The 25,228-nt window shown below is 34.9% G+C and overlaps 3 protein-coding genes and 2 non-coding genes across 11 annotated transcripts; 1 reads left to right on the top strand and 4 right to left on the bottom strand.

Moving 5' to 3' along the window:
• Window positions 1–383: 383 nt before the first annotated feature.
• LOC109241856 (probable protein phosphatase 2C 51) lies at window positions 384–4,798 on the top strand. Of its 6 annotated transcripts, none has more exons than XM_019408676.1 (7): window positions 384–520; window positions 2,179–2,531; window positions 3,204–3,377; window positions 3,660–3,739; window positions 3,813–3,996; window positions 4,098–4,272; window positions 4,393–4,798. In XM_019408676.1, exons 2-7 carry the CDS (start codon window positions 2,255–2,257, stop codon window positions 4,700–4,702), a joined length of 1,200 nt encoding a protein of 399 aa, XP_019264221.1. In that variant the 5' UTR covers window positions 384–520; window positions 2,179–2,254; the 3' UTR covers window positions 4,703–4,798. The 6 variants fall into 6 exon arrangements, with proteins under 6 accessions (XP_019264221.1, XP_019264222.1, XP_019264224.1 ...); XM_019408677.1 differs by having other exon boundaries at window positions 385–520; window positions 2,262–2,531; XM_019408679.1 differs by having other exon boundaries at window positions 385–520; window positions 3,204–3,356.
• A 380-nt stretch (window positions 4,799–5,178) lies between these two features.
• Window positions 5,179–5,250, bottom strand: TRNAE-UUC. Its single transcript has one exon. It is a non-coding gene; the product is annotated as a tRNA-Glu (tRNA).
• Window positions 5,251–6,660: 1,410 nt separating this feature from the next.
• Window positions 6,661–6,732, bottom strand: TRNAE-UUC. The gene has a single exon. It is a non-coding gene; the product is annotated as a tRNA-Glu (tRNA).
• A 4,679-nt stretch (window positions 6,733–11,411) lies between these two features.
• Window positions 11,412–12,152, bottom strand: LOC109241849. The gene has a single exon (XM_019408668.1). It carries the CDS (start codon window positions 12,150–12,152, stop codon window positions 11,412–11,414), a length of 741 nt encoding a protein of 246 aa, XP_019264213.1.
• Window positions 12,153–16,643: 4,491 nt separating this feature from the next.
• LOC109241855 (probable histone H2A variant 1) lies at window positions 16,644–21,640 on the bottom strand. 2 transcript variants are annotated; one of them, XM_019408674.1, is made up of 3 exons: window positions 21,528–21,640; window positions 21,123–21,265; window positions 16,644–17,180 (listed from the first exon to the last, which is right to left on the bottom strand). In XM_019408674.1, the coding sequence occupies exons 2-3, from the start codon at window positions 21,240–21,242 to the stop codon at window positions 16,884–16,886; spliced, it is 417 nt and encodes a 138-aa protein (XP_019264219.1). In that variant the 5' UTR covers window positions 21,243–21,265; window positions 21,528–21,640; the 3' UTR covers window positions 16,644–16,883. The 2 variants fall into 2 exon arrangements, with proteins under 2 accessions (XP_019264219.1, XP_019264220.1); XM_019408675.1 differs by lacking the exon at window positions 21,528–21,640 and adding an exon at window positions 21,426–21,500.
• Window positions 21,641–25,228: the final 3,588 nt, after the last annotated feature.

The raw sequence follows: 25,228 nt of genomic DNA, 5'->3' as shown, positions 1-25,228 counted from the left end.
GTTTTGTAACGTTATATTTGACTTGAGATTGTCAAAGAATTTATTAAGGTACATGAATCTAAATTCTTCACTTTACAAAGTTAAGTTTTTTAACTTTCTATGAGTATAATAATTTTTTTGAGCTAACATTTACACTTCTTATATTATCCTCTCCTTCTATTTTTCTTGGCTTGAATGTTCAGATTGTTATGATTTCTAAGTGCAATCCTTTTCTTATAAATGCAATTATGATTCAAAACGTTTTAATATCCATTGCAAAACGATATAATTTTTTTTAATTTTGTACTAATTATAGGGGCCTAGTTGATTAAAAAAAAAGGGGACAACCTGCGAAAATTTGACAAATTAAAAGTCCTTCAGATATTGGGCCGCTTTACGGACCAAGATATTTATTACCCGGCCCATAAACGCAATTTCCTTGCTGAAAGTTGAAATTTTCCACTTGCGATCTCTGGAATCTTATCCTTTCTCCCATTAATAATAACGCACAGGCAATGCAAGATTGGCACCTTGATTTATGGTAATATGCACGAAATTAAGTTGGTTATTTCGTATATAGATGACTATATGTTAAGGAAATATTGCAGTTTTTTCCATCTGCTACATAATGCTTCAAATTTATTAACTATTCGTTAGCAGATTGAGTTAAAGCTTGCGTTTTTCATCTGTGTATTTTCGGGACTGATTTCTTCTTGCTTGTTTTGGGTATGTTAGGAATTAATCGACAATTTTAGGAGAAAAAGAAAAATAAGAGTACGTTTGATTTCGAGGAAAATGTTTTCCATCGAAAATAACTTACTTCACGAAATCATGTTTTGGATTATTTTCCTGTTTTTGTAGAGTATAAAAGTAAGTGGCGATAAAGTGATCATATAAAGTAGAAGATCGGATATGAGGATAGTATTTTGGTAAGTATTGATGGAAGCAAAGTGATATAAAGCAAGAGTTTGTATATTTGTGAGGTCTTATGGAAAATGACATGTGCCAACAAGTAAAAGAGGTCCTTTCTATTCCTAATTCTCGGTATGGTACGAAACCAGTATTAGGCAGGGAGATTTTTAGCGTTTTTCTTTCTAGTGGCTTTCATCATTGGTCTTAGGATTTCTTACTGTTTCTAGTTCTAATTATGTGTAAAGGTGAAGTATGTTTCTCCTAGAGTAGGATCAATGTAGCATGGTCTAATGCCCTGCTACACTTCTTTATTCATCTGTTTTTGGAATAAAAAATTATAGCCCACCTAGAGCTGAGTTTAATTGGGGTGAAGAAAAGAACATTAAAAATGATTTGAGCAAGGACAATATTTCTAACGAAAAAAGATTCCAGCATATCAAAAGTAAAAGGGAGATGATCTAAATGCAGTAACGTGGTCAGGAGGATTTATATAGCTCACCTCAGCTTGTTTTAGACTGAGGCGTAATTGTTGTTGCTGACTTGCTGCATAACAAAAGTAAAAAAGAGCAATATGGGGAGCAGCATTGGATGTGTTTGCAATTTTAAGACCTTTTGGTATCAGTTACATTTGTCCTTGTGAATCTGTTTACAGTTTTGATCGCATCTGTTTGCAGCGCAGAGTGTCCTCTACTTGGTCAAACTGCTTTTGTTTTATCTTCTTTTCCTGTTTCGGAAGCTACATACAAGTCTCCAGTATTCTATATCATGGCCGAATAGTATCCGACTGTGTTTATTACAATATTGATTTCTTTTTTCCTTCTTGTTTTGTTTTGTTTGTTTTGCCTCTCTTTTTTTTGGCTTTGCGATGCGTGCAGTCAGGCGAATTTAGATTTTATCCACCAAAATGATAATTTGGGGAACAATTATTGGATTTTGTGGTATTAAAATAGGCAATAAATTGGTTTAAAAATCATTTAAATTTTGGAAAAAGTACCAAAACTTGGGTATGCTCATATATGCATACATACGTTATTTTGAAAGTATGTTACTTTACATTATCCACCGACAATGTAAAGTACTATCACTTGACAGGCTTCAACAGGCTAGTCACCCTCTTTTCCAGGTTATTATGCTACATCAAGATTGGCTAAAAAGAGCACTTTGATAAAAAAAAAAAAAATCAGCAGTTAATTGTTAATTAACCTGATTATGTAAATATTTGTTGCACCAACCAGACACTGTGTGTTTTACTTAAGCAAAACTAACTCTCAAATTTTTCGTCTCCAGGAAGTTGGATATATAATGGACTCAAAATTTCCGTGTCTGTTTGAAATGTCGTGTCATAAATTATGGCTTGGTTTTGATGGCAGAGTTTACAATGGAAGGAGAAAAGGTTGCACTTCTCTTTGGAGCATTTCTTTGCTTGAGTTATGCTTATGAGGTCTCAGTATCCTGTATGATGGCTTATGATGAGGGTGGTGCTTCAGCAGTTTTTAGCTCACCTGAATGTCCTCAGTGGGTATTTTCTGCTGCTATTCAAAATGGAACTGATAACTGCCTGGTAGCTACACATCAGGGGCGTAGGAAATACCAAGAAGACCGTGTTATATGTTATCCTCGTGTTACTCTTCCTGTTTTAGGTAGTTTCAAACTCTTCTTGCCTTATTCAGATTTGTCTTTGTTATAAAAGAGCTGCAGCTAGGGGCGGATCCAGCCTTATTAATGTGGGTTCATTTGAACCCATAACTGTCAGTCTAGACTTGGATTTATTTATGTAAAATCAACTGGAATTGTTGAACATATAGAAGTATGAACCCATAACTTGAACTAGTGTTGGAACTTGGAACCCGAGTCTTGAACCCATCGAATTAAAATCCTGGATCCGCCTCTGGTAATAGCTACAACAACAACAACAACATACCCAGTATTATCCCACACCGTGGAGTCTGGGGAGCGTATTGTGTACGCAGACCTTACCCCTACCTTGTGAGGCCTCTGGTAACAGTTATTGCCTTTTATTTCTTTTATTAACTAGGGCTCCTTAGCAGTATGCTATCTAGAAACTACAAAGGTCGCACCTATTAGAAGCCCTCTTCTTTTGAGGAATGTGACCCAAAAAGAGGCTAGCCACTAATACGTGAGAGTTGAGGAACTCTTTAGACAAGTCGAATGTTGAAGACATTATGATGATCAATCTCTTTGTTGTAAAACATGCTGAAGACATCAAAACAAACACGGTAGTTTAGCATTACCTTGTAAACTATGCCAAGTTCCTGGTTCATCCTGCTCATCTTTTTCTTCATGATCACTAGGTGAAGATGGTCCTAACGAAGCTAGCCTGGGTATAGCGGCAGTTTTTGATGGACATGGAGGCAGGGAAGCTAGTGAGATGGCTTCTCAAAAGTTTTTAGATTACTTTTTATTGCATGTTGTTTTCAACACATACAAGAAACTCTTCTCACACAGTAAGGAACATGAAGAAGCAGGTCAATATAGCTTGAAATTTAGAACTGGTTATTATTATCTCTGGTTATTTTCTGCATCAATACTTTGCCAAACCCCTCAATCTTGCTATATAAATGGTATGAAACACCTCTATCATTGCATCTGCATTTGAGTTGGTAATTCTGTTAAACAGAAAGCATGTGAATACAAACTTTTGATGCATCGCAAACCACTAGAAAGTAGTTCTACCTATAAATCTACTCTCACCAGTACAAGTATTGATGTTTGTTTTTTACACAGTTCTAATGGGGCATTATGTGTAGTTGATGAGGAATCGGTACATGGCATCCTAGAGAAAGCCCTCTTGAGAACAATCCAAGATATAGATTCAGAATTTTCACAGGCACATACTATTCTCCTTGTTTGTTGTTTTCTTAAGCTGCCCTACGGATTTTCAAGTAACCTTCTCTCTGCAGGAAGCTTTGAACAATGACTACATATCTGGATCAACTGCAACAGTTGTTCTTTGGATGAATGGGCAGATATTAGTTGGTAATCTGGGGGACTCGAAAGCACTCTTATGCTCGAGGAGAACTCATTTTGATCAGGACAGTGAAGGTTTAAAATCTTCCAACTATTGTTCGCTAAAACTCTCTGTTGGTTAGCACATTGTTGCTCCTGGTAAAAGGCCAATTATTTCTGTCAGCTTTCCATTTTCCTTACTATCCTTTTATACTGTCTGTCCTGCTTGAACCGTTCAGGTGATTTGGGGACTAAACTTCAAGCTGAGGAACTAACAAAGGATCACCATCCTGATAGAGATGATGAAAAGGCTAGAATTGAAGCAGCTGGCGGGGTTGTCCTTGTTATTGGTGTGCCTCGTGTCAATGGTATATTGGCTGTCTCACGGTCTATTGGAGATATTGGCTTGAAAAGGTGCATCGTCATACCTTTTGCCGCTAGTTGTCCTTTTTGACTCAAACTGGTTTTTCATCTATTTGACATGCTCAGCAAGCAGAGTGCTTCCTCTGATCTATTTGCTTTTGGTATTTCCAGGTATGGAGTTATTGCTGAACTAGAGGTCACAGGTTGGAGACGTTTGACAACTGAAGACTGCTATTTGGTGATAGGATCTGATGGCATATTTGAGAGAATGAGTCCCCAGGATGTCTGTGATATTTTACATGGCGGACATGCTAAAGAGAACGAGACATCCATTGACACATCTTTATGTCCATCATCATCCTCTTTAGCCGACTGCATTGTCCAAAATGCATTTAGCAAAGGTAGTAGTGATAACTTGTCGGTTATTGTGATTCCAATGAGACAAGATCCACCTTCACTGGAACACAATGAACAGACATGAACTCTGTTCTACATTCAAGTATTCCTTGCAAGTTGCAAAGAAGGTTGACCAATGACTTATTACTAACTTGAAAATAGAAGAAGTGCTTTTCCCAAATCATTTTTCTTCAGTTTCTAGTCACATAGAGGATTTTTCAAAGGTGCATTTCCTACTCTTAGGGAAAAAGAACTTTTAATGGAAATACTCGAAGGTAAAACTGCAAATAACAATGATGTGATATGAATTTGAGTGTTGATCACTTTGATATTATGAATGGTCACCAAAATCAAGTGACTAAAAGGAAGAGCTTTGGAGAATTACCTCCCTACCCCTTTCCTTATTAGAAGCAAAATTTCACTCTACACACTCACATAACATAAACAGACAACACATAAACATAAGCAAAAAAGTAAGCATTTTGGAATGCATAAGCAAAAGTTATTACTCTGTTGTAACCAATTAATGCTGCTATAATCTAAATTGAGTAAGAAAAAAGTTTCCGTTACCGGGAATCGAACCCGGGTCTCCTGGGTGAAAGCCAGATATCCTAACCGCTGGACGATAACGGATTTATGGATGAAACTTGTGAAAACATATTTATAGAGGGCAACCAGAAATAGTTAAGTTAAAGAACTAAGCAATATCTTCTGGTTGTAGGCAGTGAGATGTCAGCTTGATTTATGTTGCCTGCATTCCGTTTAGTTTTGTATGCTTACAATCAGTGGCGGAGCCACATGCACCCAACCGACACCCCTTCGTTTGAGAAAATTACACTGTTTAGCTCGGTAATTTTTTTAAAAATATGCATATATATATATATATATATCATGGCACCCTTGATTTTTTGGTGAGTTTGTTTCTTTTATATTTTGACTCCCCTTACAATATTGCGAATTTAGGATGCACGTTACTCTAAGTTCTAACTCTTCGAACTACTATAGCTTGCTTTTCCCATCATTAGTACCATATATATATTAAGCAAGGTGTTGACCTGCTTTTTCTTTCTTTTTATTCAAAGCCTAGAGGGAAACAAGTAAAGCTGTTTGCATGATCTAGCATTGGTCAAATAAAAAAGAAAAAGAAAGAGGAAGAGGAATCATTGTTGACCATGATTAGGTCATGCTCTAACAGCCTCATGTCCTTCCTCTTTTGAGATAATTCAACGGTTCCAAAAGCATATATATACCTCGACACAATATATATTTTTACTATATATAACTATGAAACTAAAAGTTAGTAGACGGAGCAACAGCAAAATCACTGTGTAAGAGTAAGTAATCTTTGACTCCTCGACCATATTATTCTCTTTTTCATGTGCAATGACTTCTTTCTGCTTTCTTATCTTGATAGCTCTTATATAAATTGTTTTTGTTTACGTTTTGACTTTTTACTTCATTATTTTAACTCTTTTCAAGGGTTCACCCTCTTGACTCGCGAAACTAATGACATGCACTGCTTGCCTAAAAGAGAAGTAAACGCTAAATTAGTTAATATGTTAGAAAAATGATTTGTCTATTCGTAACGGAATTTCTACTTTTTGAATATTTTTACATAATATTTTATGGGATTGATGACATTTCATATAATCTACGTAGAAATGATAAATGAATAGTTGCACATGAATACATCGTAGAAAATAATAGCGCAATCAAAAAATTATAAGAGGAAGAGCTAATTACCTCCCTCCAACATTTCACTGTATGCTCACTATTACCTTTTCATATACTAACTTTTTATGGCAGCAAATGCTGGTTTTCAATGATTTTATCAAATGATCAAGCGGGATTCATATAAAAGAAAATAGCTTTATTTTCTTCTGTTTTCACTTCCGGAAATATGTAGCTTTTTGCAAAATTAACTGTAATCCCTGACTCGATCCAGAAAAGTAAGAATTAGACTGCAGAAGCAAAATGGTGACGTTATTGTCATAAGTCATGTAACTTGTGATATTCCAAACTTCTGAGTAAGGAAAACAAAAGTTCCGTTACCGGGAATTGAACCCGGGTCTCCTGGGTGAAAGCCAGATATCCTAACCGCTGGACGATAACGGATTCATGGTGAAACCTGTGCCAAATATTTATAACATTAGTATATGGGTGAGTGATAGGATGGCTGAGCCCATATTCGAAGATCTCCTCACCCTCTGTCTCTGGACTTGTGAAAGTATAAACTAGTGGCAAGTTCAATGCACTACTTTGCTAAAAAGGGTTAAAATGTTGAAGTTTGTTGGGAATTTATATAAAAGTTTTATGTTATGTAAATCTTTTAGATTGTCAGTCTAATTTAATCTGTTATAGCAAGGTAATTAGTTAGAATATTACAATGTCAATGAATAAAACTTGAACATTTGCGACTAGTTTCATTTTTATAGGCGCTGGCTTGTTGTCTTAATTGGTAGTATTATTTTTCTTGTCTTAATTTATGTGTCATACTATCTTTTTGGTTTTGTCCTTATTTAAAGATACTTTATCTTTAAATTTAATAGTTTATCATTAATTAGATGATTTATAACTATATAAATTTTTATGTTTTGTTTTCGAATAAATTTGAAGTTTTTTTTTTCTCTTTCTTAAATTGCATGACTAGTCAAATAAAGGACAAAAACAGTAGCTTCTGATGTAAAATAGCACATCATTTTGATTCAACTTATAGAAGCAGTAATCGCTTTGACAAATAACAATCCCTATAGTAGAAAGAGCAATGAAAATAATGCAGCTATGACATCAATTATAATTTTCTCTTTTATCTTGTTATTGTATGTCGCTGGAGGCCCCTTTTGCTACTAACAATCCGTAAATTTTGTCAAATTTTTCCCAAATATTTTTTGGCAAATACATGTTTATTCATAAATTTTATCCATGTTTTAGCAAATTCCCAAATCTCAAATCTCAAAACCAGCTCAAGAGCTAGTTTTGGCCCAAAATTTTACTATTACATTATTTAAAAATTGCTCCAAACTTTTGTATTTTAAAAGAGTCAACCATTTATTGTTTTGTAACAATGCTGCTTTGTCTTCTCGGTTATCTGCTAGTGTATTATATAGTTCATTATAAAAATGATAATTTTGTACCAAATTTATTTATGTTCAGGACTATGGTTTGTGATAATGATAATGAATGTTATTGATAAAGGTACTGTTGGGTATTTGTGATAGTTTTTGGAACTTGTGAATATAAGTCATGTTTCATATTTTTTTCAAAAAAAAAAAAGGTGAAACATGTTTTGCAAACTTATGTCCAAACAAATTTTCATATTCAAACCAAACTTCACCCAAATAAAAATTTTCAAAACAAATTTAAAAATCTATGTCAAACACTAGCTTAGTAAAGAGCGATTTATCTCTTAATAAATTTATCCGGCACGAATCTATATTAATTACATAGATGAGCTCTCAATATTGAATGATTAAAGCAAAAAAAAAAAGTTACTTCTCCTATCTCTTTTTGGTTATCCAATTAAGCCAATCCACCTCATCTAAAGCCAAAATTCAGACTATGAAGAAAAAGTAGCATCTTACGTTGACAAAGATAAGACACTTATGTTGTTGCATTTTAGAAAAGGCTGTTTTTCAACGACAATCACTTTTATGTTGGATTTCAATTATATATATATATATATATTCAGTACCAAAAAAATTGTTATTAGTATAATTTAATTGAATATAGCACGTTAATATTCTGTTTTTATACTATCACAAATTTTTATTTTTTAACGCATATCAACTTAATGTAATAGTGAAAAAAATTCTACAATGTCCGTGCACATTACTTGAAGTCCTTTAGTTCGGAGACACATGTATTTAAAGGGTGTAGCTAGTTATTTTATTATATATTGACGCCTTTTGACTTTTTCATGTAAAAAGTCAGATTCAAGCCAATAAGTTCTGAACCTTTTTAACACTTTGACAAAAGGGGGTGACTCTGCATTCATCTATAGGTTGCCATCTTTCTCAAACCAACCAAAGGAATCAAAACAATCCGAAAACAACTTAACGTCAAAATCACTAAAACTTTTCATCACTATAATAACCATTTATGCCCTTTTCTTTTCTTTACTTTTTCTCTTTTGATAAGGAAAAAAGAAATTCATGTATCAGACATACTCACCTTTACAGATCAGACTCCAAACACTATATGTATTGAAATAGTAATAAACAATGGATCTGTCTTTAGAAATTTCTGTTTTTATTAGTAACTGACAAGAAATATGTGCAGCAAGAGAGGCAATAACTGATTTCTTGTTCTAAAGGGAAATAAAGGTACACCCCTCAATTGTGATGTCCATTATGGAGCGCGGGCTGATGAGGCTACGTCAAGCAGGACTGGCAGACTTCTATGTTGACAAGCTTCTAAATAAGGGGTACACATGTCACCTTAGACGAATTACACATCGGAATGAGAGATAAAAATGAAGAGCTTTATAAGGCATGACACAAGTTCACATGGTACGCACGCTTTTGGGGCTCGATATAGCGTAACTCGAAAGACAAATTCGAGTGACATAAGCCCAAAGCGAACAATACGTGTCATGGGATTGGGTCTTGACATCAATCTCATTGGTACTAAAAGTTGACACTTGTAAGGAAATGAAAAAGAAAAAAAGGATTTTCCAATGGGGCATTATTCATATCATACTTAGATCTTTTACTTCGATATAATCAGCTATCAGATAAAGTGCACATTTTATTAAGATCAGTTCCGATCAATTTATTACTTTTAGTTCCAACTATGTAAATATACATATGAATTTAAACATATTCACATAATAAGATCGTGTTCATTTTAAACTAACTCATTTTATATTCTGAATTCTATCGCCTATGATCGAGGCGGAGGAGCTAGCCTATGAGGTGGGGGTTCGGTCGAACCTAATTACTTTTACTCAAATATTGTATTTGTACTAGAAAATTCATTAAATATATATAAATATTTAATTGCGAACCCAGTAACTAAGACGAGTTATGGATTCCGTGGCAAATTTAGAACCTTGGCTCCAGCTCTGCCTATGATTCAAACAGAAGCCTTTCTTTTTCGAGTGTTTTAAGAAGTAGAAAGAAGACATGCATTCCAAGTATATGAAGCTCTCATTTTCGTGAAGTGAAATTATTTATATCGTAACTACAATCTACAACGTCTAAATTTTGAATCCGCTAACGTCGTTAATTGCTACATTGTCATAAGAAAGTAAAGTCTTTTAAGTTATTAGTATATTTTGAGAAAGTGTCGAAAAGCTCGTTGACTTATGTCACAAGATTTTTTAGCCCAGTTTTAACAAGTACTAATCACTTAAAGAGATAACAAAGTACTTAGACTTGTATAAATAGATCTCCTTGGTTCTTCCAACCCACACCTTCTAAACCTTGGCCTATTTATTAGTTCAGAGAAGATAAGAGAAATCATCTTTAAATTACCTTCTTAGAATTTCTTGCTCCGCCACTGCTTACATGATCGACTGTTTTTCAGAAGATCGATCGTGGCACCGTGAACCACTAGCAGTTGAAGCTGCCAGCATGATCTAAACTTCCCTTTTGTTTCATCTATCAAGGAAAGATCAGATCATGTGGCAGCCTCACCTGTTGATGGTGTCCCGAAATTATCTATTCTTGATTCTTTGTGTCCAATCTTTGAGCCGAGGGTTTATCGGAAACAATCCTTCTACCTTCACAAGGTAGGGGTAAGGTCTGCGTATACATTACCCTCCGCAGACCCCATTACACTGGGTATGTTTTTGTTGATTAATTGTGTCCAAGGTGCTCTTCTTGCATCTTCTATCTTCTCTCCATTTTCAACCGCTTTCCCGGCTTGAATCTCATCTACTTTATAAACACGTTCAATCTCATCTCCATTAAGATTACTTTATCTATTTCGTTGAAGTGTGTAAAAATTATTAATTAATTCGGCTTTCTAATAGACTAGCGATAGTTAGTTCTGCATGAACACGGCTGGGAAAGAGTGTAGATGCATCCTTGATTCTTTAACTCAAATGCACCCTCTTCCATCTTCTACCATCTGCTTGTCCAACCATTTTTCCAGCTTGAAACTCACCTAATTCATAAACACGTGTAATACCATCTTCTTTGACCACTACTCAACGGATTTCATTCACGTGAAAATTCGTGTAAAAGTTAAGAATTCCGACTTTCTAATAGACTTGTTAGTTTCACAGCTCCGGGGAAGTGTTGACACATCCTTGATTCTTTACCTCAAATGCACCCTTCTTCCATGGAGACCAAGGTTTATTTCAACACTCTCATATATGCGAGAAAAGCTAATGGATATGACTAAGACAAATTTCTTGAAAAATGAACTACTTTATGTGTCACGTGCCTAACATATAAAGGGGAATCTTAGACTTAGAACTTAAAAGCCTGACTATATTTGTTCTGGTTCTTATAGCCCGTTTGGCCGAGCTGCAAAAATCAGCTTATTTTCTTTTTGGTAATAAATGTGAATATTACCATAACAATCAAATGCTTTACATCCTAAGAGCATCCATTGTACTAGCTCTTCTAGTACAACAAGACCTCAAACATCAAAACACCTTTCTAAGTACAAACTTTCATGACTTTTGAATTAAAAAACTACAGGATTCCTAACTACATGCTACTTCCTAATTACATAATCTTTGTATCATCAATGGACACTGCTTTGCTCTTTTGGACTCTGCATACATGCCTAATCTGTCCACCATCTCCTTTTCAATTTGCCCAGTACAAAATTCCAGATTCAAGCTAATTTGTCTGAAAATTCTCCAGTTCCTCGCTTGCCAAGTGTGGTATACCATTGCTCCTATGATTGCTGTTGCAACCTTCTTCTTTATTTTTCCAGTGCCTTCTTTTGATCCACTGTAACATCTTTGGTACTGCCATGTTTGGTAACCTTATTGCTGCCCAACTTGTTAGTGCATCTCTCATGTTTTTAAACCAACTGCAATCCCTAAACAGATGTTGTCGTGTCTCAATCACTCCCAGATCACATAGGCAGCATTCAGCATTACCTGTTATAGGGATGTTCATCTGTACTAATCTGCTTTTTGTTTGCATTTTTTGTTGGAATGCCAGCCACAGGACAAATCTGTGTCTTGGCAGCAGTGTCCTACTCCATACCAACTCCATTTCCCTACACCTTGACAATTGTCCTAGCATTGCATTGTAGTTGCTAGATACTGAATACTGCCAATTGCTAGTCAGCCTATATGTACTTCCATGATACCATTGTGCCATATTTTGTTTTAAACTATTTAACTTCTTCCAATACCAACTACAATCAGATGGTGGCCTATGATCCCAGATGCTTCTACATGATTTCATATACACCCCATGTACCCATCTCACCCACAACACTTCTTTATTTGTCACTAATTGCCATAGTAATTTCCCAACTGATGCTATATTCCAACTTTTACATCCCTTTATGTTCAATTCACCATACTTCTTTGGTCTGCATAGAACTTCCCATGATACCAATGCCATCTTCCCATGTCCTTCTACAGTGCCCTATAGATACTCCCTACACTTCCTATCAATTGCTTTTATAACACTTTGAGGAAGTATAAAGACAGCCCCCCAAAAGTTATACATTGCAAACAATACTGAATTGATCACTTGCAGTCTACCTGCATATGACAGAAGTTTAGCATAGCCTGCTTGGATATTTGTAGTGATCTTCTCTACTAGCTGGTGACATTCTACCTTGCTCCATTTCTTTGATGTTAATGGTAGTCCCAGGTATCTCATTGGTAGTGTGCCCACTGAGAAACCTGTAGAACTCACTATAGCCTGTTTACTTGCTTCATCCATTCCTGCTAAATATATGTTTGACTTCTCCATATTTGCTACCAACCCTGACACTGTACTGAAATGATTCAACACTTTCAACATCCTATGGATAGATTGACTGTTACCTTTGCAAAATAACATCAGATCATCTGCAAATATCAAGTGTGTCAGTTTGGTGTTTTTACACATGGGATGAAATTGGAAATCTGGCAGTTCACTCATTTTGTTCAACCCTCTTGTTAGGTACTCCATGACAAGTACAAATAATAATGGAGACATAGGGTCTCCCTGCCTCAATCCCCTTTTTCCTTCAAAGTAGCCATATCCTGCACCATTCACCTTGACAGTAAAAGTAGTTTTTGTAACACACACCATTATCAGTTGGATGAATGGCATTGGAAAACCATATCCTATGAGTACTTCCTCCAGAAATTCCCATCTCACCATATCATAGGCCTTCTTTACATCAATCTTCATCAAGCACCTAGGAGTTGTCTTCCTGTTGTAGTGTCTTAGAAGATCATGGCATATCAGCACATTGTGGATAAGTGACCTTCCTTCAATGAAAGCTGCTTGATTATCAGCTACAATCATTGGAATAACTTTCCTCAATCTAGTACAGATGATCTTGGAAATGCATTTATAAATGACATTACAGCAAGCAATAGGTCTAAATTGACTTGCCTGCAAGGGATTCTTCACTTTTGGAATAAGTGTTATACTAGTAGAGTTAATCTGAGTGAGTAGTTCTCCAGTCTCAAGAAATTCCAGCACTGCCTTTATCACATCCTCTCTAATTATTCTCCAGGCTGCTTTGTAAAAACCACTCCCATACCCATCTGGTCCAGGGCTTTTAGTTTCATTTATGCTGAACATTGCTTTTTTCACTTCAGCTCCTGTGTAAAGTCTTAATAGTTGTAGTTGTTGAGTAATTGGTAGCACTTACCCATTTTTCAGAAACCCCTGGATGGCATGATCCCTAAACCTTCTTTTTGTCCCTAGTAATTTCTGGTAATAGTCTACAAAGATTCCTGCTATCTCTTCCTGCTCAGTTTTTATGTCTCCAGCATTATCAGTTAATTGGATAATTGCTTCCTGCAACCTCCTGTGCTTTATTACTGAAAAGAAGTACCTATTATTATCATCTCCCAGTTTGATCCAGGTAGCCTTGCTCCTTTGTTGAAGATATACCTCTGCCAAGTATGATGATCTTTTGAATTTTTGAAACTTCTGCTTTTCTGCTAGCTGGAGCCCCACATCCACTGGATTTTTATGAAGTTCAGCTTGAGGTGCAGCCAAGGCCATTCTGTCTGCATCAGCTTCTTCTATAATGTTGCTGAAATACTTCTTATTCAGCATCTTCAAATCCTTCTACATCATTTTTAACTTCCTAACCACTTGAAACATACTGCATCCCTCAACTTCCTTCCTCCATCCTGCCTTAACTATATCTATAAAGTTTGGATGAGATGCCCAAACATTATAGAAATTAAAGGCAACTTTTGCCCTCCTTGGTGAGTTAACATTTGATAGCTTTAGTGGGCAATGATCACTTATCCCTTCCTCCAAGTAGCAAGCCTTATATGCCGGCATTAGATTGAGCCATGCTGTGTTAATGAAAACCCGGTCTATTTTTGATAAGATCCTATTATCTCCATGTCTATCATTCCAGGTATACCTACTCCCACTAGTTGGCATTTCAAGTAGTTCACAATGGTCTATGCACTGCTGGAAGTCTATTATTTCAGCCAAACTTACAGGATTCCCCCCCCCCCCCACTCTATCATCAGTATGCAACACAGAATTGAAATCTCCTATAACTATCCATGAGCCCCCCACATTCTTACTCACAGTGTCTAGGTAGTTCCACAAGCTCCTTCTCTCTTCCTTTGTGTTGAAAGCATATACTATAGTCATCATAAAGCCAGTCTGCAGCCTATTATGACTCACCATGCATGTTACAGCTTGATCAGACATGGAGCTCAGAGTTATTTTAAAACAATCCTGTCTCCATGCCACCCAAATTCTGCCATTATAGTGTTCTCTCAGATTTGTTATACTCCCCCATCCTCCAAATAGCTTGTTTGCCACTTGGTTTATTTTATCAGACTTTATTTTGGTTTCTACCATGCCTATCAACCCTATCTCTTCTTTATTACAAAGGAGTTTTACCTCCTTTTGTTTGTTAGGGGCATTCATACCCCTAACATTCCAACATAGAATGTTATCCATTACTCATAGGAGGTAATGCTATCCCTCCCACATTCCCCTCCCCTTTCCTGCTAACCTCAGCTCCATCAGTATCCTTTGACTTAAGTATCTGAAAATTGTTGTAGTAGCTTCTATCTCCAGTTTCCCTCCCCTGCTTTGTTTGTCTACTTGTGGTTCTTGTAGCATTGCTTGGTGTTATCCACCCTGCTTTATCCTGATTTTCTTGCATTCTTTGTTTCCCTGTCTCCATCTTATTCCCTTGCATTTTGCTGGTTCTTTCCCCATCCTTAATAGCTGATGGTTTGTTCATTTGTTCTGTTGGTTGTTCCTCCTTTTTGCCATTCCCCTCCTCTGTTGGTTTGACATCTGCAACTTGTTTTTTAGTTTACACACCTGTTCATCATGGCCATATTTCCTACATGCTTTGCACAATGTTGGCTTCCAATCATATTGTACTTTCTACTCCATTAGTAACTCACGCTTTAAAAAATTGCTTTGAGAAGTGCTTTTTCTCAAAAGTACTTTTGGTGCGAAGCAGTTTGTGTTTGGCTAATTAATTTGAAAAGCACTTCTGAGCAGCAATTAGTGTTGTGGCCAAGCTTTAAAAAATTGCTTCTAAGCGTATTTTTCTCAAAAGTGTTTTTCAGAAAAGTGTTTTTGGAGAGAAGTTACTTTTTTCTGGTTCTCCAAAATTGCTTCTGCTTCTCCTCAAAAACACTTTTTTTCTTTTGAAAAGCTTGGCCAAACACCTTAATTTAAAAATAAAAAATAAAAAAAAAAAAAGCACTTTTGGCCAAAAAAAGAAGAAAAAGTACTTTTGCCTCAAAAGAAGCTTTGGCCAAACAGGTCATTAGTGACAAAAATTCGCCTGTGCAGACTAGACTGATGCTTTTGAGATCCTTTCTTATCTTTATTCATAATATTTAGTTTCATCTTCTGCATTTTGCTTTTCTTGCTTATACAGTTGCTTTTTTTTTTCCTGTGAATCCCACGCTTCTTTGTCTGTATGATTTATTTCACCTTACTTTCTATTGATGAGTCTATTCAAAATATTAGGTTAATGTAGTAGGAGAAAAATAAAAAGGCAATTGAATCATTCAAATTGTGACCTCCATATTGCCTTTTTCAGCAAGACTCCTTCAACAATGTTAACTGTGTAGATAATATTGTTTTATCATGGGAACTTGAGACAGTTAGACATCTACTTCGGATGGTGCACGCCTCATTAAAATTTAGTATAGATGCTGCTATATTACATAGAACTTATGATTGAATATAAATGAGGATTTTATATAGAACTTATGATTGAATATTCGAGTATAAGAAAATATTCTGTTTCACGATAGACAAAAAAGACAAACATGATCACAGATGTTTCTCATACAAATACAAGTACGTTAAGAGGATTCGGAAAACAAGGTGGATGGCAGAGATTTGTAGATTGAGAAGACAAGATCACTAAGTTGATAATGAGCTTGATGTTGATGAAAGAAACTAAAAATAATAGATAGTTTAGTGCATTAATCGATGATGTGCAGTTATAAGAAACTTAAGTGTGAAAATCAAGTTTACATATTAGTTCCTGTCAACTGCTTCATCTCATGTGACAAGTCCATGGCATAAATACACTATCATTCTTAATGATGATCCCTTCCTTGACAAATTCAATCAAAGGTCTTTACTTGATACTCCCCGAATAGCACTGATCTTTCATTCCTCCTTTATTTAGCAAGAAACTAATGAAAACATATTTACCGGTCCAATACACACAGGCACTTTGGCAGACAATGCAGAGAAGGCTGATGAATAGCCAAGCTTTTAAAAACTGCTTCTAAGTGTAATTTTCTCAAAAGTGTTTTTGGAGAGAAGCTATTTTTTTCTGCTTCTCCAAAATTGCTTCTATTTCTCCTCAAAAGCATTTTTTTCATCCAAAAGCTTGGCTAAACACTTCAACTTTAAAAAAAAATACTAGGATTGGAGAAGCTTGGCCAAACAAGCTAGAAGTACCACAATAAACAATAACATGCATACATCAACAAGCCACTTACCAACTAAGACCTACAAAATAACAGTATCCAACTAATATGTCCATAACATCAGATAAATTCTTGTAATCAAACATGAACAAGTACTATATCAACCCGCATACAACAGGAAAAACATTAACAAACATGCAATGTCATTAGTCTCGACACAAGCTAAAGCAGGAGAAGTTCACTCCTTGGTGGTTTTGTTTATGAGGGATTTGTGAATGTGAGGGATGACACCACCACCAGCAATGGTCCCTTTGATAAGGGTGTCAAGTTCCTCGTCTCCACGAATAGCCAGTTGCAAGTGTCTGGGGGTGATTCTCTTCACTTTAAGATCCTTGCTTGCATTACCAGCTAATTCAAGAACCTCTGCAGTCAGGTACTCCAGAATTGCAGCAGAATAAACAGCTGCTGTAGCTCCAACTCTTCCATGGGCTGAGGTTCTGGTCTTGAGCTGACGATGAATTCTTCCCACTGGAAACTATAACTCCCCAAACATGTCAAAACAATCAAAATCAGTATCATAGGAGGGTGCTGAGGAAAAGCAAACCAAGAATCATATCAAGTTACTTCTATTGTTCCAAAGATATCTGAATGATCAAAACTACAAGGGCAGCCCAATACACGAAGCTTCCCCTATGCAGAGTCTTAATGTTCAAAACTATACAACAACAACAACAAACACACCTTAATGCCTTAATCCCATACATGGGGTCAGGGGAGGGTAGTGTGTACGCAACCTTACCCTATCCTATAAAGGCAGAGAGGTTGTTTCTGATAGACCCTCGGCTTAAGGAACAATAAAACTAAAGCAACAAGCAATAGCAACAGTAATGTAAAAGGTAATGGAAGCGAGTGACATAACAAGTAATAAAGAACCAAGAATAAAAGAATACAAGAATAGTATTAGTACTACTGGTAAACCTAGGAGAAACTCACAACTACCCGTCAACCTACCACCTTAATCCTTAACCTCCACACATTCCTATCGTGAGTCATGTCCTCGGTAAGGTGAAGCAAAATTGATGCCACGCCTCCTTTGCATATTCAAGATCACAAAAGAGTAAGGTAGCATGCCATTAGTTTTTCGTGTGTGCTTTGGATGTCACATCATTCTATCCCACAGTATTTGGAATGATAGAACTTTTAGGATAAGTCACTTTCTTGCAATTATAGAATGTTGATGCATAGTTTATGATTTTAGTATGCTGATCTTTGGATATTCAATTTAGACATGTTAACTCATCACCTCCTTATGCTTATTGGAAGAAAATAAAGGATTAGATTTGTAAAGATCAAATAAAGACTGCTAAATAGCAAACAAGAATCCAACATATTAATAGACTTGCATCCCACATTATTTAAAAGATAATTTCCACCAAACGAAAGATAGGAAAACAATTGCACTCCAAAAGCATGAAATTTCTTGATACCATAGCTGGTTCTGAGCAGAGAGCTTCCTGAGTTTTGCGAACCAGAAAAAAAATGTGTACATAATGGAACAGAACAAGCAGTTGGTATGAAACTGAAAAGCAATTCTTCAAATCTTCTTGAAACCACGTAATTGTTGTATATTCAGATTTTGGGAGGTAAAAAAGATAAAACACTTGCAGCCGTTGTTTCAAATCCTATAGAAATCAAGAAACATCTGCTCTTAACTAAGGTAAAATTATGTATTACCTGCAGGCCTGCATAAGATGTTACAAGAAACTGGCCTTCTCTTGTCAACATGTCAGATTTCTTCTATTTTGCCAAAAGGATTTTATTGATAGAAAGAAAAAGATAATATTTGAAAAGATCAAAACTGCTAAAAGGCACCACTTAGAATCCAATATCTTTTAGGCACTGCATCCCACATGCTTTATAAGTTAACATCCATCATCATCATATCATCATCATACTATACTAAAAGTGGGAACACCCTATCTTCAAAGTTAAGTTACTAATATATCCTTTTAAAAATTGAATGACCATTTTATCCTTGAGCCAAAAACTGACCTTCCAGTAAATAAATACTTTTGTTACTTTTAACCGGATGAATATGGAGAATTATTCAATCAGTTTCGTTGGCAGACATTTTGTGAGTTTAATTGTCTTAGTTATTCATTGATTGTTTGTTTCTTTATCTTCCACAGTTATAATATTGCACTACGAAGAGCCACACCCCTTCATTAGTCCTCTTAAAACACCTCCATCTTGCATCTTCCTCTTAGTTTTTACTGATCGAATAATTATTATGTGCTTTGGCTAAAACTTAAAAGCCACATAATCCTTTCCTATTCCTCTTTCTATGTATCATCTTAATTACGCCTCCTCTATTCTTAAGAATGAAGAGCTGAGTGTGTTTAGTTGTGAAGATCTCCTTTTAATTTATTACAGTATTTGCTGGACAAACATGTTTCTCTTTTACTCTCTAAACTTTTGGCATTTTCTCCCTTTTGTTTCATTTGTCAAAATATAGAATACTTCTTATGCAAATGATATATTATTGTGGATGTTTATGCACTCTTCAGAGCTACATCTTTTTTGTAAGATAATATGTTATAATAGTAAAATACTATCCTTTTCTTTCTTCTTTGATGTGACATCGTTATTATTCGCTTGTTTCATTTTTATTATAGTGACTTTGTAGCCAGTTAGCTTGTAAATTAAACTTATTTTAATTATTCAACTTTGATTGGTATTTTCTTTACATCACACCCCTTAGGTGTGACCCTAATCCAGACCCAGTTTGAACGCGAAATACTTTATGCACCGGACTGACTTTTTGATTGTTAGTTTCTTTCATCTTTAATGGTTATAATATTTTTACATTCCAGCCTTTTGACATTTTTTATCACACTCTATAAAGGTGCACAACAAAATGTCTATAGTGGCAAACTTGAGTACAGACAGAACAATTGTGGTTCAAGCTTTAGGCAAAAAATGTTCTTTTCTACTTCAGTTAGGCTTCTGATCTATTATTTCCTTTAATTAGTTTAGACAGATTTGATTGGTTACGATTAATGCTTACATGACTATGTTTATTACTTTTTGTTTTTAATTTGAGTCACATGAGTCATGAGTATTCTTTCTATGTTGGTTATAATTTATTTATCATATTTTTTAAAGGTATCAATTTAATTAATTTTTAAGCAAGGTGAACTAAAGTAACTCATTCTTTTGGAACTAATTTTATGAATATTAGAAAAAACTGAAGGATGAGCTCGATAAGCAAAATATAATGTGTACCCAAATATATTTATATCCACACCGGAGAAGCAGAAGTGGGAGAGGAATTTAAAGCATAAGAGCCGGGGTGGAGATAGAGGTGATTAAAGACATACATTCAAGGTGTTAGCTAAAAGCCTGATTTTTCTTTTGTTGTTATGCTGAACATAATCTTACGAAAAGAGTTGAAGCCAAAAAGACAAATTTCAACAATAAGGCAGTGGTATGCTTTTCTTTCTTTCCATTCTATTCTTTTTGTGATGAATTAAGTATATTGTGTGCACTTTCACTTGTAGATAATCGTCGACATAATAAATACAGTACTAATGTAATGAAGTGTAAAGTGCTTCTTGAGTGTTCACTGAAATGATCTAAACGGCATAGAGATGTTGTAACCTTTTTGTTAGGATTTAGATTACCCACTTGGATTTCTTTTGGTGAAAGAGTACTTAAAGACAGGAAAAAGATATATGTAAAATTTCTCAATGTGTTGATAGGTGTGTATAGTTTCTATCCAAAATATTAAAAAAAAATGATGTATCACTATAAAAACAGTGAAGAAGATTATGGAATAGCATTTTAGTAGTGGTGTGTTGTTTGATTGTATCTCATGTTTGTCGAATCCATTAACAAATACTTTTGTAAACAAGTTTTATAATAACTAACATGTAATACCGTGCAACGTACATTTCCAGAAACTAGTAAAAAAGATAAGAAAACAATTGCATTTCGAAAGCATGAAATTTATAGATATCATAGTGTGTTCTAAACATGGTCTGAGGACAGTGACAGATGTTGTGTATTTACTATTGGTTCAACCAAACCAAGTACTTTTGACTTGAAACATAATATATATGTGAAAAACTATTAAAATCTCAACAAATATCAAATTCTAAACTCATAATTTTAGAAGTACAACGAGTTCAATGCTAAGAACCTAAGGTTAAACACATCAACTTTAAATCTTGGATCTAACACTACTTGAGATTGTAAATAAATAATGCATACACAATGTAATAGAACAAGCAGCTAAACTCTGAATTTGAAAAACCATTCTAAAAAACTTCATGGAACCATGCAAGACTTCAAAATTTTCATTTTGAACTTTGCAATTGTTCATTAACCTCAAAATACAAACACCTATGACAGTAATTCCATATCCTATAAAAATCAGACAAGTTCTGCTCTTAACTAAGTAAAACTATGTATATACCTGGAGGCCAGCGCGAGAAGAACGAGAGATAGGCTGCTTTTTCTTGTCTTTGTCTTTGTTAGCAGCTGCTGCAGCTGTTGTCTTCCCCGCTACTAGCCCTTTCCCTCCTTTTCCTGCCATTTTTCCTTAGCTTCAAAACTCCACTGTTCAAAAAACAAAACAAAAAAGAGGAAAAGTTAGTGTTTTGCTTTGGCTTTCAAATCTTACAGGGGAACAAAAAGAAACTATTATATCAGTCGCTTTTTTGCTGTGCCTAAGCATTCTGGTTAAACTGTATAGTGTTGAAAAATTACACACACATACACACTAAATCCATATATGTTGGCATAAACTAGAAGTGAATACAGTAATATTCTACAGAGAACGGCTTAAAATTGTAGATCTGCCTTTAGTAGAGGAGAGTACCTTTTTTTCCCTGTAGATCTGAAATGCAGCTTAACTGTTTGATTTATTGCCCCAGTTGTTGTTTAGCTATCTTGAAAAGAATCCAAAGTAATTCTGGCGGTTTGTTTGGGAGGGAATTCGGAAATTTTGGCTTTATTTTAGTTTCGAATTTTCGTTGAATTACCAGTTTATCCTCAAATTGATTGGGCCACGTAAACTCTTAACCCGATCCAACCTGACAACCAAGGCCCAAACCGAAGTTGCGGTTCACTGGGATGAAGGACCTTTGAATTATGAAAAATTAACCTTAATAGCCACCCACATAATCCTTTAAATTAAAATAATTCGACGGACGTATAATATATATATATATATATATATATATATATAAAATTTATGTATGTCGGCTAAAAAAAAAAGAGTAAAGCCGACCGCTATTTGTATAAGATTCATTGAATAGGCAGAAAGCAAAAATGTGCATAATGATCGACACAGTAACGTAGGATTTTCGAAAAGTCTGATGTATTGTTATAAGTCAACTTTTAGGTGGTTTAACTCTGGGTTGTAAAGATTTTAAAGATTTTTTTTTCAAATTAATTATACTTCATATTATTTTCGATCGAAGTGATGTAGTATATATATATATATATATATGCATGTTTTTTTGAAAAGATATATTATCTACGCATATATACAAGGAAAATGTGGTGGACTAAAAGTTTCAGCCACCTACCTAAGTAATGTTAGGATGAGTTGTAATCATTTAAAGCTAAAGCTAGTATGTACTTTGCAAATTAATAATTATAAAATTTTCATAAACCACTATCTTTTAGTGGTAATTAGCTATTTATAGATACCATTTGCTATATTACGGATTGTAGATATGTTTTCTGTTGTTATAAGATGTATTCGATGTATTTAAGCTATTGTATTCATGAATACAGTAGCAAAAATAGGCGTGAATCAAGGAAGTCCAGCTAATCAGTTATTGTATTCGAGTGTATTCGACTGTATTCATGGCGTGAAACATGGGATTACAGCTGGACAACTTATTGTATTCGACTGTATTCACGGCGTGAAACAGGGGATTACACTGTTCTTAAACGGAAAGTAAATCAATTAACATAATAGACTCCTAATATAACTCAACAAACTCAATTATAACACACAAATTTTGTATTTTCAGTTATAAAAAAGATTCTCAACCGAAAAGTACTCCAAAAATATAGCAATCTTCAGATAAATTATATAATACATCTGAATACATAAATTATATTAATTAAAAAAATATATATGAATACATTCATGGCATATAGCGAGACAGTGAATATAAGGAAATACATAGAATACAGCGGGATACATTGAAATGCAATTGAAAAAAAGATAGTGAATACAATGAAATACATGGAATACAGCGAGATACATTGAATTACAATGAAAAAAAGACAATGAATACAATGAAATACATGAAAATACAGCGTGATACGTTGAAAATACATTAAAATATATTAATAGAAAATCATGTTGCTCAGCCCCAAACTCCGTCGTCTTTGTTCAAGAACAAACCCTACTGGAGATAGTGCCACCAAAAGCCCCAAACTCCCTTGAAATTGCTTGTGGCTTCCTGCAGTTCATTGTAGTCAAATACGTGAATTCCGAAATAGTGTGAAGCCTTTTCAGGGTACGTTATTGAGGAGGGATAAGAAAGGATGCTACTGGAGATCAAAGACAAACCAGCGTCACTTTTCTTCTATCGACGTCGATAGAGAATGAAAATTACACATGCCACAAAGGCAGTTAATGACTGTAATTGGGTACAAGCATCAGTCGGATACTAAAGATGGCGGTGATATCTGTGGCGGCATTGGTATTCTTAGTATTGTTTGGGCTTTTGGTGGCACGATCTTTGTTGAGATTGAGCATCGTGTTTTCGGGGAATAGGGAAGAGAATGGCATGTATCAAAGTAGAGAGAGAAAGAAAATAGTGTAACTGAATAGCGTATTTAGTGGCTTAGGGGTAGGAGGTAACCAAAATTAAATATTTTGCTATAAACATTAAAAGGTATCTATAGAATATAATTTTTTTAAATGATATTTATTTAAAATAAATAAGGTGTTAACCTTTGCTATAGGAGGTAATTGAAAAATACACTATGATAAAATCAAGTTGATTTATAGCATGTTTAACCAAGCTTCTCCAAGTTGAGAAGCACTTTTAAAAAAGAAGTACTTTTTTTTTCAAAGTTGCAGCGTTTTGGCCAAGCTTTTAGAAGAAGAAAAAGTGCTTTTGAGTAGAAGCAGAAACAGTTTTGGAGAAGCGGAAAAAAGTAGCTTCTTTCTATAAGCACTTTTTTGAGAAGCACTTTTGAGAAAAATACACTTAGAAGCACTTTTTAAAAGTTTGGCCAAACACAAATTGTTGCTTAGAAGTGCTTTTCAAATTAATTAACCAAACACAAACTGTTTTTCACCAAAAATACTTTTGAAAAAAACGTTTTGAAAAAAAAATACTTCTCAAAATAAGCTGATTTTTTCAGCTTGGCCAAACAGGTATTAGGTGTTTCAAAATAGTCATAGGATGCTTCAATGCTGTCCAAGTTGAGATCAAGAGCTTCCCTCTCTTCCTTCCATGCATTTTTCACGTCATTTCCATCAACGTCCTTTGTGGTAAGCCAAATCACACTGCTACATTTGAAACCCGAGCCAAAAGCCATTTTCCAAATTTTGTGGGTGTTTGAATATAAGAATTGTAAATTTTTGGCAAAAGGTGAATTCTTTTTAGGTGAAAATGGTATTTGAAAATTATAGAGTTGTGTTTGGACATGAATATAATTTTGGGCTGTTTTTGAATTTCTGTGAGTGATCTGAAGTGAAAATTTTGAAAAATAGCTTTTTAGAGTTTTTCATATTCTCGAAAACTTCTAAAATTCATCTTTAAGTGAAAATCGAAAACTTCATGGCCAGACATTAATTTTTTTAAAAAAAAAAAAAACTGAAAAAATTTCGAAAAAAAAAGAATCTTTTTTTTATGGCCAAACGGGCCCTTTATCACCTTTCTTGATTCTCCCCTTGGCCCAAATTGTTTCAATGTAATTTTTCAAGTTTCCATTTCCACATCACTAAATCCAATATTTTTTTTTCTGTTGATTCAGTACTGCTAACCCTCCCACATGTGGGGAAGAAATGATCAATAGCCAATTTGGAATTTGGTACATATTTTTTTTTAACATTTTCAACCCCAAACAATCGTCTTATAACAAGATTTTTCAAGAAAAGAAAATTTTCCGATAAGGGAAGGACTAAGGGACCTGGTGAAGTAAGGTTGATTTCTATGGCATTGGTGGCTGCAACTAAGAAATTTTTGGTTGTTAAAACTCCAATTAGACCATCGTCATCATCTTTAGGGGTGGCAAATGGGCGGGTTAGGCTGAATTTGGGCGGGTCAAGATGGGTTAGGTCAATAAATGGATCAATAAATGGGTCATTGCCCAACCCAGCCCAAAGTGTACTTGGGTTAAGATGGGCTAAACTATGGTTCATAACCCAACCCGCCCAACTTGACTCATGTTTTAGAACCATGCTCATCTTACATAAAAAAAAATACCTTTTACCTTAAAATGTGTAAGCTAAAAAAAAATTGGGGGTGGTGCAGAAAAACGAAAAAAATAGAAATTAAAAATACAAAAAAAAAAAGTAAAATTTTTTTTTTAAGGGAGGGGGGT

The sequence above is a fragment of the Nicotiana attenuata genome, unplaced genomic scaffold (genome assembly GCF_001879085.1).
Source record: "Nicotiana attenuata strain UT unplaced genomic scaffold, NIATTr2, whole genome shotgun sequence".
Lineage (NCBI taxonomy): Eukaryota > Viridiplantae > Streptophyta > Magnoliopsida > Solanales > Solanaceae > Nicotiana > Nicotiana attenuata.
This window is presented reverse-complemented; position numbering and strand designations above follow the sequence as displayed.

Excerpts from the sequence above, each read along its gene's own strand:
- LOC109241856 (XM_019408676.1), top strand. The coding sequence starts at position 2,255 with ATGGCAGAGTTTACAATGGAAGGAGAAAAGGTTGCACTTCTCTTTGGA. Across the intron at positions 2,532-3,203 it reads TGTTACTCTTCCTGTTTTAG|GTGAAGATGGTCCTAACGAA; the intron begins GTAGTTTCAAAC and ends CATGATCACTAG. Across the intron at positions 3,997-4,097 it reads TTCGCTAAAACTCTCTGTTG|GTGATTTGGGGACTAAACTT; the intron begins GTTAGCACATTG and ends TGAACCGTTCAG.
- LOC109241849 (XM_019408668.1), bottom strand. The coding sequence starts at position 12,152 with ATGGCATTGGTATCATGGGAAGTTCTATGCAGACCAAAGAAGTATGGT.
- LOC109241855 (XM_019408674.1), bottom strand. The coding sequence starts at position 21,242 with ATGGCAGGAAAAGGAGGGAAAGGGCTAGTAGCGGGGAAGACAACAGCT. Across the intron at positions 17,181-21,122 it reads CTTCTCGCGCTGGCCTCCAG|TTTCCAGTGGGAAGAATTCA; the intron begins GTATATACATAG and ends GGGGAGTTATAG.